Consider the following 17340-nt stretch of genomic DNA (forward strand, 5'->3'; position numbering starts at 1 on the left):
GATTTCTAGGCAGCAATTTATTTCAGTTTCTGAGATATGAGGGGATCTTTCCCGGCGATGCCATACAAATTTTTAATGAAATGCGCAAATCCCATTGGAAACGTGTACTGTAGCATAGCGATACGTTTTGAATGACCAGGATTTCAATGCGCGCGGTCAGCCAAACCGTCGTATTGGCCATCAGCACTGCATTGACTTTGCATGTAAAAAACTTCACGAAGTTTTTGACGCGCATTGAAATCGCGGTCAGGGTCGTTGTCCCCTATGGCGTTTTTGTACCTGGGGAAATCTAAACCGTTCAAACTGAAATTAAAAGCATGGAGCTCTTTTGCGATATTTTCTCTGATCCTTGGTTTTGTGTAAAAATAAGGATACCAATGTCAAGCAATTGTCTTGGTCTTTCCAATCATGTAGTTTTCTTGCAATGAATATGTTGTAAGGCTCGGGAACTAAGTGTGAAAATTATAGTAAATTTTGAAGTCGACTTTCTCTGAAATGGGTTATTTTTTATATTATATCCAATCACTATTAAACTTTAAAAAGTACATGTAAGTTTACAAGAGTCATTTTTGCAGAAACATAAAAGGAGTTTAATTTTCAGCAATGGGTTCTTTGTGAAATTTAAATTGATTATTTTTTTAACTTTAATACCTTTATATTTAGTGATCATATATCAGAAATTTAATGTATGTATATCAGGATGTCTTGAAATTTTCAGTCATTCCATACTATATGTAAAAAAGAGAAAAAAAATTCATTCAGGCACCTCAATCTAAGAAAGTATTAAAATGTGATATCCTATACAAATTTAGGGATTTAAAATCCATTGATTTTGTTGAAAAGTTATGAATCCAATATTTGTCAGTAAAATGTAGTTCTTCACATGCCTTTCAAACCACCTATGGTTTAATGAGCACAATTTATGAATAAAAAATGCTCTATTTCAAAATTTTGTTTACATTGTTTCTTATGTTTACTGTGCTCTTTCTTTATGTTTTACATGTAAATGATGAAGAAAACTATTTGAGATACTGTACAGAGTGAGTCAGAAAAAATGTCCCACTTTTGTAAAGTTGAATTGTTTAAAATATGAATATTTAATCATTAGTTTCATGATATGTCTTGATAGAGGTATCCTCCCAGTTCATTCAGGTACCTTTTTCATTTGATCCCCTGCATGCATGACTGAACAGCGGACAATCTTTAGAAGACTGTCAGATCTCACTTGCGCCAAGTTACAGGGTGGGGAATAAAACACTCTTTTGAACAAATAAATGACCTATGTTGTGGTGTGAATTGAGGACGAACCATGATTCGTGTACTTTTGCTACTGTAAAAAGAGGCTCAAGTGACTGCTGCCAAATCAGGCAAGCCCTTTTATAGGCAAGTGCAACAAAAGCACAGACATCCATTATAAATTTTCATTGTTAACCAACAAAAGACATAACCAGCATATTGGATTTATGTGCACTTGATGATGATGATGAAGATCAAGATCAAGATCAAGATGATGACAATGAGGATGATGATGATGATATGATGGTGGTAGTGAATGTGTTTTAAGGGGAAAGATTGTCGGGAATTGCCACTTAAACATTCAGCGATCTTGCTAAAAATCAATGCTTAATCAGAAAAGAGAAAATTATGAACCAGTTATTACCATGTGTGTTGTGTGTGTTTGTGTGTGTGTGTGTGTGGGGGTGTGTGTGTGTGAGCATGCCAGTCTGTCTGTCTGACTGTCTTTGTCTAAAGCACTGTTTTATTCATCACCCAGTAACTTGGCACAAGTGAGATCTGACAGTCTTCTAAAGATTGTCCGATGTTCAGTCATGCATGCACGGGATCAAATGAAAATGGTACCTGAATGTACTTGGAGGATACCTCTATCAAGACATATCATGAAACTAATGATTGAATATTCATATTTTAAACAATTCAACTTTACAAAAGTGGGACATTTTTTCTGACTCACTCTGTATATACATGTATCTGAGTATCAAATGAGATCATTTTGATTTTTGAACTTGTATTGTTGAAGATTTGTGTCATGAATTGCTACATGTACCCAAAATTCAACCACCAGTTTAGACCAGAGTTTAAATTAAACAAGGGTTTAGAATCTATAGGCCATTGCATTTTGAAAAAAAAACACACACACAAAAAAACAAAAACAAATGCTGTATAAGTCCTGTGGGGGGGGGGGGGGCACTTCCATTGACGAGTGGATACCATCCGCGACCACGGGGTCTTGAAAAGCACCCTAAACACGTATTTTTCATATTCTGAAAATGCACCCCTTAACAAGTATTGGCTTGTGAAACCCTACCCTTAACAAGTATTGGAAACAAATACTATTGGCAAGTATTCCCAGAACTGAGCCCCTAAACAAGTACAGCGATGTATTTTCCATATTCTGAAAATGCACCCCTTAACAAGTATTGGAAACAAAACGATACTCTTAGCAAGTATTCCCTGAAATGAACCCCTAAACAAGTACAGAGATATTTTATTGTTATGTCACGCGTCCGTCGGTCGTCGGTTTTACCTTTAGACACCATTATTTTGGTTTAGTACGGCCCCATCTTCCACACCTCGCGCAAATCGGACTCTTAACATGTAGTGTTGGGGCAAAAAGGACATCCTTTATACAACATTTTGATTTTGTTTTATCATCCCCGCACATTTGACCCTAAACATATATTTTTCCGAGCGAAATAGATACCCTTTTTTCAATATTTTTGTGTTTTTGACACCCTTATCACGTTACGTACGTAACGTGCCCTATCTTGAAAAAGACATCCTTTTTACATGTTTTTTTGGTCGCGCACGGTATCCACTCGTCAATGTAAGTGGCCCCCCCGGGGTATAAGTATAGCATCATCACAAAAGAATAGGGGAAAAAATGCTTCGAATGTGCAAAATAGAGGGTTGCCAAAATGAAAGAGAAGAAGATAATGGGAAATAGGAAGAGAAAGTGGAAGAAAGTGATGGAACAGAAAAAAAAAGGAGAGAGGCCAAAAGGGGAGAAGATATCCTCAGCTTTTCACTATAAGAAATGTATTTTAAAAAATGATAACAATTTTCTTTCATTCCCATTGTGCCCTATTTTATTAAAGAGCTGAACGTGACCATGAGAATCGCTAGGCTATTAGTTTTTCTCCTGGTGTTTCTGAAATATTTTCCACCTTTTTGGAGCTGGTATTTGCTTGAATAGCTCGACACTGAATCTTCTTTATACAGAGTTAGAAATGAAGAGGTTTCAGGGCGCTGTCATAGCAATGACATCTCAGTACATGCCTCAATGAGCAATTCTGAACAGGAGACAATAAAACGTGACTACAACTTTTCTGAACGGCATTTCAAGTCAATTGTATAAGATTGTGACAAGTATTTTTCATCTACTTTCATGGGAAGCAGAAATTTGAATAAATTAGGATCATCTTCATATAAAAGGCCATACATGGATGCTCTGATTTACAGTCCTAATTATAACAGCATACCGACATTGGTGTGCTATACCATATATCTCACAATGTAAAAGAAATTTTCACACAGCCTCTTAATAAGGCAAAAGAATATTGCCATATATTATGTTATTACATGTACTAATAACATACAGGGTATGGCAATATTCTTTTGCCTGAAAGAGTTCTCTCCAGGAACTGGGAGACTGTTTTCAGACAATATGAGGTTGCTGCCATTGTCATATTTCTGAAAAACAAATTTTTCTGTGCTACCCTCTGTTTTTTTTTTAAATTTGAGATGTGAGGTTTCAACACCTCATTGAAGATAATAACGATATGCGAAAATAAATTCATGGTACACTGTGTCTAATTGTCATTGTATTTGTAAGGTTTACATATCTGCTTTCACACTCCATAAATCGCTTCGATCTTGGAGTATTTTCTTTCAGAGGTGTTAAAGAGAACTTTGATAGCTTTCACTCTGGCAAAATAACTGGAACTATCTGATCTTGGGAGAGTTCCCTGTCAGAAAACACCAAGTATTTTTTTTTATCAGACAGGTATAAAAAAGCCTATTAAAATGGGAGCATCCTTGCAACCTCAGTCACAGCTCAAAATGTTGAAAAGTAGGGGAGACCGGGGTTAGTTGGAACATTTTTGACAAAAATGGCTGTAAAATCCAAATAGATTTTATTTGAGAAACAATATATCAGCTTGAAGCATATATCTAAGGGCTTCAAATGTACCCCATAAATTTTTTTAACTCTATGATGGTTACTGAAAAAAATCCACCTTGAACAAGACCATCGCAAGCGTTCCAACTTACCCCATATCGGGGTAAGTTGGAACGCTGCATGGTCAATTAAGAATTATACTTACAACTGTAATATTACATGATTTTTAATAGCATATTTGCTTTATTTTTTTCAAGTTCAAAATATTAAAAGTGGATTTGTTGAACTTCATGTTTTCTTATTTACAGCCACTCATGCCAGCCAACTGTGTTGTAGATTTCTGCTTATTTTTGTGCGTTTGATTTTACATGCAATTAAGTGTACTATCGGCAATTTCATGTACTTCTGCATCAAATTTACATGACAAAAATTAACTGTTTATATTTTTTATTAATTAATTATGCAAATAAGCATATGAAATTTGCCCTAAATTTTGTATGTTTTTGCCTTTAACTCTATTTATTAAGCTAGTAGAATGCTAATTTTTGGTGAGAGTATCAATTTTTACCTTTATAACAAATATCCACAAAAAATTTGCAAAAAATATAATTTCTTATGAATTTTTGGTTTTTTAAATTTGTATTTCATTGTTTTTTCGAACCTTTGTTTTTAATTGTTTTTTCCGATAAACTTTGTCGGGGACTCTTTTGCGATCATAAATAGCATATAGAATACATTTACTTGAACAAACAAAAGTAAAAATAGTCAGGCATTTATGATTTTTGGTTGAAAAACACAATTTGCATTGACCTTGTACACGGAATCACGTTTTTGAGCAATTTTGTGCCCGACCTGCACGTACAAAATGTTGCATAATTCCGAAAACGCGCACCCAGGCATCCCAAATTGGGTCTCAAAAGATGTGCAAGACTTGAAAGTAAAAAGTGAGCGAGCGGTGCGGTCAGAAAATTTCGTGCGATGGCATAGTAACAAAATTTGTCAAGGGGAGGGGCTCAAATTGACCCCCCAGTTAAGGATAGTATGGGGTTAAGGAAATGCAATGTGAAAAGCATATTAATAACCTTATTTTGTAGCTTGGTACAAATGTCCATTATACCCCCAAACAGGCCAACTTCATTTATAAACTTGTCTGAGATAATAAAAGATTTCTGAAAGAGAAAAAAAATTACTCAGAAGGTGAAAAAACAAAAATTCCTTTCTAACTTCACCAGGCTTGTGGCACATGTGTTGTCTGTAATATGGTGGATGGCTGTTGATAATAGCAATAAATTGAGGGCAGTATTGCATAAATTTATTTAAAGGCGTTAAAGAAAATTACAATGTTTCAACTTACCCCGCGTTCCACCTAACCCCGATCTCCCCTACTTTCTTTTTTATATCTTTCTTTGGGGATATTAATGATAATAATAAATAGGCATTTTCATAGCACCATCTATCTAGAAATATTCCATTCTGAGGCGCACAAGAAAAGAAAGAATGAGAAAGTTTGGATGAGTGTTGAAGTGCCAATAACTAATACTGTTAGAAAAGATAAATCTATACATCTCTTGATATTATTTACTCGATTTTTTTTCATAAAGTTTAAGTCTAAGTATAAACTCACAATTTTGGGAGCAACTCTAGTTAATGTCTTGATCATATACTCTGTAATATGAAAAAAGACTCATCAGTATATCACAGAGCAAGCAAGGACCATATAAATTGTTTTTATGCTTTTCTTGCATCTTAACAGGAGGCTTTACTTGCTCTTGTAGCAGCTAACAACTTTTCTGAAGCCGAGACTGCAATAAAAGAGACCTATGGCTGCTGTTTCACTAATATGGTAAGATTTCTGAAAAGAAACAGAACCTCCTTGTCTTATCTTTTTATAAATTCAAAACTGATTCAATGAATAAATAAAATGAAATTAGATTAAATGAAGGATGAAAAACATGGTTATGTCTTTTGATGCACTTCTTGCTTTAGAGAACTTCAGGCTGCATTTAATGATAAAAAAGACAAATGAATTGATGTATAATGTTTTATCTTGTATTTATTCACCTTCATTCAACATTTTAAGGTACATGTAGAAATTAAATGGAAATGAAAATGTTATTTTCAAAGATTAATGAATAACTAAAAGCATAAAGAGTTCAAGTGATTTTTGTTGGTCATGAATGAAGATGATTATTTGTTTCCAAAGTGCAAATTTGAAGCCCTCAAAATTTGCCATTTTAAATTGATTTTGCAGAACCATGGTCATAAAAATTAATTGGCCATGATATCACTCATTCTCTGAGTCTGCTTCTGGTTTGGACCTGCATGCATACAATTCATTCAAAGCTTACCTCCATTTGGGTCTCACATTGAAGTATGGTTTGTATTGGGTTAGCTCAAATTGAAGGAGAAAGTAACAATAGGTGGTTTCAAACCGCCTCGATCACAAGAATCCCTGTTAAATTACGAGAACTTTTTCATACCAGATAATTATTACTGCATTCAGACCGCCCCGAAACACACTCTTCGGGGAAATTTCTGGAAGTTATGAGCATGCGCAGTACTGTCTGGTAGCAGACGAAGAAGCACACGCGCTTTTAGCTGTACGTAACGCGATCGGGGGACGGCTGGGGCGGGAGATCCGCCTGCGGCCGGCCTAGCTCTAGCAGGTACTAACTATACTCGATCGTATGCACAAATCATTTGTTCCGAATTCCCTGGCTTGATCATCATCTGCAATTGCACTAGATTTCTCTCCACATTGAAATTAAGGCCTTGGTGGCCTCCTTATTCCAGTGCGATGTCATCTGGTATGAAAATATAGAATACCGCTAAATATCACCCTTAATTCGTAAAACTAATTTTTCAAGAAGAAGAGTTAACCGCCAAGTCAAAGTCAAACCCCGAGTCACGTCGCATGAAAAGTGTACGTTTGTTTATCGCTGCATGCACTGGCCAGCTTGCTCGCTCGGTAGGGCCTCGCATCAGCCTCGCATATCCATATGCATATCGAACAGCGCGCGCTATGCACCGGAAATTCACTTATCGCGGTGATCGATGGGATACAAGTTCTCGTACTTTGCTTTCAGATTGCCAAAATACCCATGACCTTGGAAAAATCATTGCGAAAGTTCTCGTAATTTCGCCAAGTACCTACTACTTAGCGGGTATTTTCTTTCGGGGAAATTACGCGTAGTTTGCTTTCACATTACCAAAATACCTGGTATTTTCTGATTGGGGTAAATTTCTTGATCAGAGAATACCTGGAACTGACGAACTTCGAGGCGGTCTGAAACCGCCTATTGAAGAAACATTGTGTGAATGCTACTCTTTCAGTTTCTAAATATTTTATGTTTGTGTTTTTGGTTGTAAATAATTTGCAGGGCTTAAAATTTTAAGGAAATGTATGGAAAATAGACGGCCATTTCATGGATTGTAAAGATGTGAAATGATGTCAGGAACTTTTGGGGAAGGTTTTTGTCTCACCTGCATAGCAGTGTGAGACTATAGGCGCTGCTTTTCCGACGACGGCGGCGGCGGCGTCAACATCAAATCTTAACCTAAGGTTAAGTTTTTGAAATGACTGCATAACTTAGAAAGTATATGGACCTAATTCATGAAACTTGGCCATAAGGTTAATCAAGTATTACTGAACATCCTGCCTGAGATTCATGTCACATGACCAAGGTCAAAGGTCATTTAGGGTCAAGGAACTTAGACCATGTTGGGGGAATCAACATCAAAATCTTAACCTAAGGTTAAGTTTTTGAAATGTCATCATAACTTAGAAAATGTATGGACCTAGTTCATGAAACTTGCACATAAGGTTAATTAAGTATCACTGAACATCCTGCATGAGTTTCACGTTACATGACTAAGGTCAAAGGTCATTTAGGGTCAATGAACTTTGGCCGAATTGGGGGTATCTGTTGAATTACCATCATAACTTTGAAAGTTTATGGATCTGATTCATGAAACTTGGACATAATAGTAATCAAGTATCACTGCACATCCTGTGCGAGTTTCAGGTCACATGATTAAGGTCAAATGTCACTTAGGGTCAATGAACTATGGCCAAATTGGGGGTATTTGTTGAATTACCATCATAACTTTGAAAGTATATTGGTCTAGTTCATTAAACTTAGATGTAAGAGTAATCAAGTATCACTGAACATCCTGTGCGCATTTCAGGTCACATGACCAAGGTCAAAGGTCATTTAGGGTCAAGGAACTTAGACCATGTTGGGGGAATCAACATCAAAATCTTAACCTAAGGTTAAGTTTTTGAAATGTCATCATAACTTAGAAAATGTATGGACCTAGTTCATGAAACTTGGACATAAGGTTAATTAAGTATCACTGAACATCCTGCATGAGTTTCACGTTACATGACTAAAGTCAAAGGTCATTTAGGGTCAATGAACTTTGGCCGAATGGGGGTATCTGTTGAATTACCATCATAACTTTGAAAGTTTATGGATCTGATTCATGAAACTTGGACATAAGAGTAATCAAGTATCACTGCACATCCTGTGCGAGTTTCAGGTCACATGATCAAGGTCAAAGGTCATATAAGGTCAATGAACTTTGGCCAAATTGGGGGTATTTGTTGAATTACCATCATATCTCTGTAAGTGTATTGGCCTAGTTCATAAAACGTGGACATAAGAGTAACCAAGTATCACTGAACATCTTGTGCGAGTTATATTAGGTTTCAAAGTCAGCACTGCTGCTATATTGAATCGCGTGATGCAGGTGAGACCGCCAGAGGCATTCCACTTGTTTTTTTTACCCTCGCCAATTAACCCTAAGTGGCAATTTATTAATAGTGTTTAAACATTTTGCAATTTATACATAACTCAGGCCTTTTGTTTGATTCTAGAGAAAATGAATTGATTGCATGCTAAAGCTATTTGCTTTCACTGTAAAAACTATATTTTTTAGCATCACTTAAGCAGATATGTCTCGATCCTTTGCTATCTTTTCCTAGAGGGGGTTCAATTGCCAATAGGGAATACTTGTCAAGAGTATACCGTTTTGTCTCAAATACTTGTTAAGGGTAGGGTTTCACACGCCAATACTTGTAAAGGGGTGCATTTTCAGGACATGGAAAATATTTGTTAAGGGTGCTTTTCGAAACCCTATGGTCACGCATGGTACATGTATCCACTAGTCAATTAAAGTGCCCCTCCCCCCCCGGCCATAGAGGTAGAATGGATCTACGTTTACATCCTTGTGGATTTGACAAACAAAAATAAAAAGTTATCGACTCCAAAAATGGTAATTGATTTGCTATTTCTGGGTATTTACAACAAATTTCTAGGTGGGAGGCTAGGGTGTACTGCCTGTGTCCTTAAACAATATCCTCAGCTTTTGATCTTGAAGTTTATGCTGCTAAGGGAATATTAATGAATAGATGCAGCAAAGTGTTCTAATGCATCACTTTCTAGAAAGAAACCAAACATGGTGATAGTGTAAGTTTGTATAATAGCATTATGAAGGAACACTGCTTGAAGTCATGTATCATGCAACAAGCCTGCTACTCAGATTTCCAACTGCAATAAATAGTGATTACTATTCAGATTGCACATGGGATCTGATAACTGAGTAATTATTGTCGGGTTGTTGGGTTTTCATCGTTACCATTTAAATTGCTAAGGATCTGATAACTGTGTAATCACAGGTTATTGGGTTTTCGTTTGAGATTGTTAATATGGCGATTCTTTTCAGATGAATCAAATTATCCATATTCCTACATGTACTTAAAGTGTACATGCTGGTCCTAATAATAATAATGATAACAGTATATTTACCAAGGGTAACCACTTCAGTTCAGAAAACTTCTCCCAGCGGGCCCTGCTATTATTATTACCCCGGCTAAGCTAGGCTACCTATTCAGGTGCACACATGTTTTTGAGGAATTACTTCCTGCCGGTACCAATTTTCCTCACCTGGGTCGAGTGCAGCACACTGTGGATGAATTCCTTGCTGAAGGAAACTAATGGACATTATTTTCATGTAGCATTAAACAGGAATTTATGTTAATTCAAACTGCAACAGCAATAAAACCAATATTAAATTGCTTTAAAAATGCTGGTGCTTGTACATGTATTGTACATTTCTTTATAAAAGAAAAATATTTTAATGATGGAACAAAATTTCTTAATGTGATCTGAGTATTTTTCAAGAGTACAGAAAAGTGGTGGTTGCAGATATAGTATGGCGATTCCATACATGTCATATGGGACATTTTGACAATGTAATTTATAGTCTCTGAAATAGCTGAATGCTTTAGCAGTAAAAACTGATAACCAACAAAAAATGTTTGAGTACGAGTGAAATAAAGGTGAAAATGTTGTTGGTTGTACGGGACTCAGAAATTTCCTTTGAATGGCACGCAACATTTTCACCCCTAATTCATCAATGAAAAACATATATTTTTCTTGGTTGTCATTTTTTTTTTACATGACTACCCAGTAGCACTTCAATATTACCACAAAACAAATTGAAGTGTTGTGAAAATGGCTGGTTTTTTTCTAGCAGAGAATTGCCCAGAAAGTGGTACCATTTTATAATTATAGCTTTTATTTACATCCAAAGAGTAATAAAAAGAGTATGGGACAAATTGAAGATATGAAGAAAAAGAAGAAGGGGAAGAGGAGGAGGAGGAGGAGAAGAAGATGAAGACGAGGACGAAGAGAAAAGAGAGTGAGAAAGGGATGGTGGAAGAAAAAAAAAGGAAAGTGGTTTTTCTACCCACCATTGCCTGACCGATGCTGCCAGTCATCAGTGAAATTTCCTCCAGACCAGTGGACCGATGAAATAAAGAAATACTTGAGAAATTCACAGAGTCAAAGACATTCAAACATTTAAAGAATTAAAATTCTTAAAGGGGAATCCAGCCTTGGCCATAAAATGTTGTGTTGGGAAGAAAAAAAATAAATTAAACAGAATGGTGAAAGTTTGAAAGAAATCGGACAAGCAGTAAGAAAGTTAGAGCTGCTTTAAAATTGAGATCACTAATACTTTGTAGATTTCAAATTGGCAACTGAGTAAGTAAATTATGACAAGGGGCAAGGACAACTTTCCAATAGGCCATGTACTTTATTATCAGGGATTTGTGGTTTTCTCTTAAGTACCCATTCTCCTGGGGCAGTAATCTAACTACAACCCAGGTAGTATATTGTTTTATGTCCTCATGAAAGAAAAATATAATTTGAAATAAAACTTTTGGAAAAAATGACATTTTAGCCATAATGTGTATTGGAGTACATGGAAGAGTAGTCCTTGCCTTACATCACTATGACATCCCATATGCGGCCAATTTGAAGTCTCTATGGGTATAGTGATTACCAATAATTACATCTTTTAAAAATTCATAACTTTTTTGTTGTTTGTCCAATATTGTTAAAACTTTCACCTATCAACTTGTCTGAATTTTCTTTTCCTTATAAAAACAAGTTTTTATTTGGGTTGGATTCCCCTTTAATAGTTTCATGGGGGGAATGTAACTTTGTGAAAAGCATGGAACATTCTTTTGCAATCTATACATATTAGGGAAGTTTTAAAAACATTTTTTTTGGGGAGCGAAGTTGGCTCAGTCGGTAACGCGTCTGCCCGTTGAACCAAAGATCGTGGGTTCGAGTCCACCCCGGGCGGATGACTAAAGCCAGTGCGTTGTGTGTAAACATCTCTCCCCTGTGTCATAGATGCAGGCTATGTTACAGTGGAAAACACTGTCCCTCGGATAGGATGTTAAATGAAGGCCCCGTGTAGAGGAGAGTCACCACCTTTGCATGTTAAGAACCCACTGCACTATTTGAATAAGGGTAGGGGGAAACCCCGGTGTAGTGGTCCACCTGCAATCCCCAGCCAGTTATATCGGGAGGAGAGACCTGCGGGTCACAGTTCTGTGTGCGCGCCCTTCTAGGCGACCCAGATTGGCTGGCTCGAAAAAAAAATGCGCCTTTGAATGTCTTTGACAGATATATGGCGCTATACAAATGCTGTGCATCATCATCATTATATTCCACATTAATCTTCTTGAAGATTATTATGACAAAATTGTTGTTCTCATCCCTCATCTTTTCAACTGATATGAGCTGAATAAAGAAGAACATTGCGATTTGATAGAAAAGAAGGGAATTTATAGGAAATAAATTTTGGATTGATTTTACAAAAAAGTTATTTTAAGACTACCATGACTCTGAAGTCTGAATCCTTTTGAATAAAGCTACTGAGACAGTGGTTGTTTTAATGTTAGATACATCCACATGATTAGATGTTAAATGAATCTTGAATGTCATTTTTAATTTTTATAAAGTTGATATGATATACTTTCATTTTATTCATACCATTCTGATTCCATGACGTCACTTTGCTTTTATGTGGGTTCACAGCCCCAAAATAAGCTTTTGGGATTATCTACTTCAAAGAAATCAGTCATTCAAAATGCTTTTACAAACTCCATTACTTTCATTTTTGAAGAATTACTTTAGCATCATGTATGTATTTTCTTTGATAGGCAATGGGTTCAAAAAAGAAAGAAACTAACCTATTTAATAAAGGGGAAGTCAAGTTGCGAACATTTGCATTTAAAGAATTCTTGTCATGTCATTTAAGGAACAAAATTTTTAGTAATAGTAAATTATTATGAAAATATCAAAAGCTCTCAGCCATTGATCATCAAAAATAATTTCAATGGTTCTTAAATTTCACAGTAGGCTGGACAACAGGTGCATTATAATCAAAATTCCCTAATCTGGTTTCTTCCCAATTCAATATTATCATGGTAACAACATCGCTTTATTTTTTGATAAAAAAATGCTGACTTTTTTTTTACAAGAAAGATCTTACCTTACATTTACCTCCCCTGTTAATTCCACCATCTTGTTTGATATGTTTCTCTCATCATTTTAATATACACTAAATGTTAGAGTATGATATTTCTGTAGAGTTTCCATACGTATCAGACATTTACTCTGTAAAAATTGCTCTTTTTCAAACAGCCTTGGCAATTCTCTATGGATCACTAATGCATACTATCAAGTGCAATTTAAGCACTTGATGGCATATTCACCCATTTTCCCTTTGCGCTATTGAAGAGGCGTTGTATATTTCAGGACAACCACACCAGGTTTTTTTTGTTGGTGCACTCCGGTCACCATGGCAACCAAATTGATCCATATTATTGAAAGGAATAAAGAATTTTTCTTCAATTCTGTCTTCCTCCAAGAAGAGAGGCTGGAGGTTTTAAATGTGAGTGGGTATTATTGTAATGGATGCTCTCTTGGAGGGTTTTTAGAGCTTTAACAAGTGGTGGCTTTAAAGTGTTTTCTCTGTCTACATGTAGCTTGTATGCATGCTGTGACCGATTGGAGGCATGTAGTATGATGCTTATCTGAGCTGTATTTACATGACTCTTGATAAGAATATTTTTAAAACCAAAACTTCACAGCTTTAAAATAAAGATGCATTTATTAAAAAAAGATAGATCATGTAAAGAAAAAAACCCACAATAAACAAGGATAAACAAGGATAAAGGGAAAATTCCAACGGACTTCATGCTTGAAGTGTAAAATCAAACTTTAAACCCCATTTTGTTAATTTTTCCTCAATCTTTACATGAAAATTTGCTACATTGAATCAAGTACATGTAGTTGATAATTTAATGATTTGAGGATTTGGACAAATTAGTACAAGAAATATAAAAATGAAATCTGTTTGACTAATTTCAAACTATTTGTATATGAAAATCTATTTTTTGCAGACTAATTATGACTTTTGAGTTCATTACGCTATTCACGTTCTATCTGCTCAGAGAGTATCCCTATGGACTAGTATTATGTGTTCATATTCATCGTGCGTATACATAAAAGCATGTATGTTTAATTTCTATTTCTGGTTTCCAGATGGATCTAATCCTATACTTACAAAGTAGCAGAACAGAGCAATTAACAAGTAAAGATGGGTTAGCTGGAGCTCTTCATAATGTTCCTAAGACAGGTATTACTGGGTAAGTAGTTATGTTATCACTTCCCAATATACAGTTACTATAATGCCAAAGTTACCAACTTACCAAACATGTAGTTGATTGTAAGTTTTTGATGAAACCAGCTCTAAACATCAATTTTTAAAGGGTATTAAACAAGGTTTTTCATTTGAATAGTGGTAGAATTCAGAATTCAGAACACTGACCAATATTTGAGGGACATCTGTTGGGATATACATGTATGTAAATTGAAATGATATAAGAGAATTGAAATTGTCAAACAGGAACTGAACTAACTGATACCTGAGATCCCTAATTCATTTGATTAGGATTTTTGTTAGGCTTGAGAGACACATGCGTCGAGTTTGAAGCCGCCTCCAATGCCGGCCTCAAGCCTGAAATTTGGTTTGTGTACACATACACCAGAAGTAGAATGAAACCGCCTTGAGATTCTTTATCCATATTCAATTGACACGTGTGCCTGTCTTTTCACGTCAACAGTTTCTATTGTTCGTTAGCAATAACTATTGTTTGCTATTATACATATTATAGTTCAGTGGTCAAGCTGCCTTTTGGGTGTACTTGGTCCGGTCTGGCAATCAAAAATAGTGAGCATACAGTATACACAAATGTTGAGCCACCTTCAAGCCGGCCTCAGTCCACCTTGGACGTATGTGTATCATGGGCCAGAAGACCTGCTACATACAGTATCATTGAAGACAAAGTCAGTGATTTCTTGTTTTGAATTTTAACGTTCCTTAATAGTGTTAAACTCTTGTTTGTTTTATGAATGCAGGGTTCCAGAATTTGACATGACTTTGAAATCGGAAGAACAATAGGCCTACTAGAGTAAAAAGGGGATAAGATGGATATTTAATATTTGTTTTATTTGATTTGATTAGGATCTGTGTGGATCAGAAACATGGGGATATTCTACACATCTTGGCTGAAGATGATCCCATATGTGGTCTCTTGCAGGGTACAACTCTACCTCTCTCTCAGAACAAAAGAGGTAAGTAGAGATTGTTTAAATATAGGGACCTAGGAATTTTTCAGAAAGAAAATGTCCTTGCATGTTGTATGTATTACATCACTGCAACCCAGAACTTTATCACACTGCAATTAGCCCTATTTATACAATTCTATGAAATTTTCAGTGCTTTGCTTCATCTATTTTTCCTGTATTTATTTCCATGTAATACATAGCAGTTAGTCCCGGGGGGGGGGGGGGGGGCACTCAGTATATAATGAGTGGTGGGTATGTGCCGCGGAGGGAACCCCCATTTTTACACTCAAATTTCTGTTCCAAGGCGTAGCATTTTTATCTTTTTGAGAACAAAAACAAAGAAAGCCGCTCCAAAGCATAGCATTTCCTTCTTATCGAGAAAAAAAGAAGAAAGAAATCGTTCCAAAGCTTCGCATATTTTTCGATACACCGTTCCGGCCGCATTGATCCGCTACAATGAGCTGCAAATTTGATGAAAAGCGGCTGCAGAGCGATATCCGACCATGGTCTCTGCGCGAGCGCACCCGGCGCCCGTGCCACCAGGCTAGCTACATGCACGTATGCCCGTTCCGTAGGGATGCATGCGCACTCACACGCAGGCGACCAGTTCTAAGGACCCCTGTTTTCACAAACATTTGTAGTTCCGAAGTCTGTTCTAAGGACCCTCCTTTTTACAATAAGCCCGCTCCAGAGTTCCCGTTTTCTGTCTCGCCTGTGGCACATACCTACCACTTTTTGGTCGAGTACCCCCCCCCCCCCCCCCCCGGGCAGTTAGTATCATTATTTTGTTATCAGTTATTATCATTACTGATTTTTGTATTTTTTTTAAATTATTGTTGATCAATATCTTCCTACAATGTAACATACCAATGTAAAAATCATCAGTTGATATGTTAAAAGCTAAAATAAATTTTAAGGAGTCTTAGACCAATTGAATCACAGAAATTTGTTTTCACCTCCTGTGGAATCCCCAAAGTGTTTTTGATGATTTTAAAAGGAATTTTTAGATTCACTCTAGCAGCAAATAAGTGAGATTATCCATGAAGTTATACCCGCTTTGCATCTGTTGTTTTCTACTCATCCATTATACATTCTCCCCTTGAGCTTTACTCACTTTCCTCAAAACAGAATTAACGGTGATGTAGGGCCCATTGCAGCAGAGTCTAGCCGAGATGTACTTTAAATGAAACTCAAAATATCAAGTTGGTTGAAATTCAAGTTGTTTCATTTCTTGAGCTACTAGTGTATTTGATGATAATAAGACCTTTTGTAGTATAATTGTGTTTAAATGTATAATAGCAAGTTGGTTGATATTCAAGTTGTGTTTGAATTTTTTTAGCTGAGTTTGACTGTTACAAGTTTGTAAAAACACACTGCAAAGTCTCTATCATCATCAATATTCTAAGTTTCTTTCTCACCTGCTTTGTTTTCAAACAGTTTTGCTCACAATATACCAACTGCAGTGAGGGTACCATTTGTCTTTTCCCCAGAGATATCAGTTCCTATATCTAATACTTTTACCCTCCTTTAATTAGTTACAATTCTCGCTACCCCAAATAGGAACAAAAATCTCATAATGCGCGAGACGAGATAATTTTCACTCCGTCGGGTCGTCATCACCACTTCCGGTTCAGAGTCATGCTCGCGCGAGGTTTGCACTGATCTCTCCACTAACTTAGTGGAGAGATCAGTGGAGGTTCGCGATACTGAGTTTTCCACCACGCTGAAATCGATGCCAATCAGCGTAATATGTACAGATTATAATACTTTTTATTTAATTTGGTCAGTTTTGATTCCATTTGAATTATAAATAAAAATAAAAAATATATTTCACATGAAAAGAATTTTTATTCATGTTTTTATTTGATTATAAAAAAAATAAACAAAAAAATGAATATCTTAAAATTTCGCATTTAGCGACCGGCCTGACATCACGATCGTATTCGACTAGACGCTAAATATAACAGCATTCATTCCGTTCAATTTTTCGTCAACCACAAAATGGATAAAAATCAGTTTCGGAACTTTAAAAAATCTTAACTGACAGAGGAATACCGTGCAATGGAAAGCGTCGGGCAGAATTAGCGACTGTAGCAGAAAAGGCCGTTAAACTGTATCGTGAAAGAGAGGGTTGTGATCACGAACCTTCCGAGCGAAAGCGACGTTGTGTTGTTGTGCATGACGGCACTGTTGATCTGAATGGCAAAA

At 36.2% G+C, this 17340-nt stretch overlaps 1 protein-coding gene across 1 annotated transcript; it reads left to right on the plus strand.

Moving 5' to 3' along the window:
* Window positions 1–4130: 4130 nt before the first annotated feature.
* LOC129261266 (uncharacterized) lies at window positions 4131–16277 on the plus strand. Its single transcript, XM_064099555.1, has 5 exons — window positions 4131–4136; window positions 5892–5981; window positions 14047–14150; window positions 15029–15138; window positions 16261–16277. The coding sequence occupies exons 1-5, from the start codon at window positions 4131–4133 to the stop codon at window positions 16275–16277; spliced, it is 327 nt and encodes a 108-aa protein (XP_063955625.1).
* Window positions 16278–17340: the final 1063 nt, after the last annotated feature.

This window comes from Lytechinus pictus, chromosome 5, assembly GCF_037042905.1.
Source record: "Lytechinus pictus isolate F3 Inbred chromosome 5, Lp3.0, whole genome shotgun sequence".
Lineage (NCBI taxonomy): Eukaryota > Metazoa > Echinodermata > Echinoidea > Temnopleuroida > Toxopneustidae > Lytechinus > Lytechinus pictus.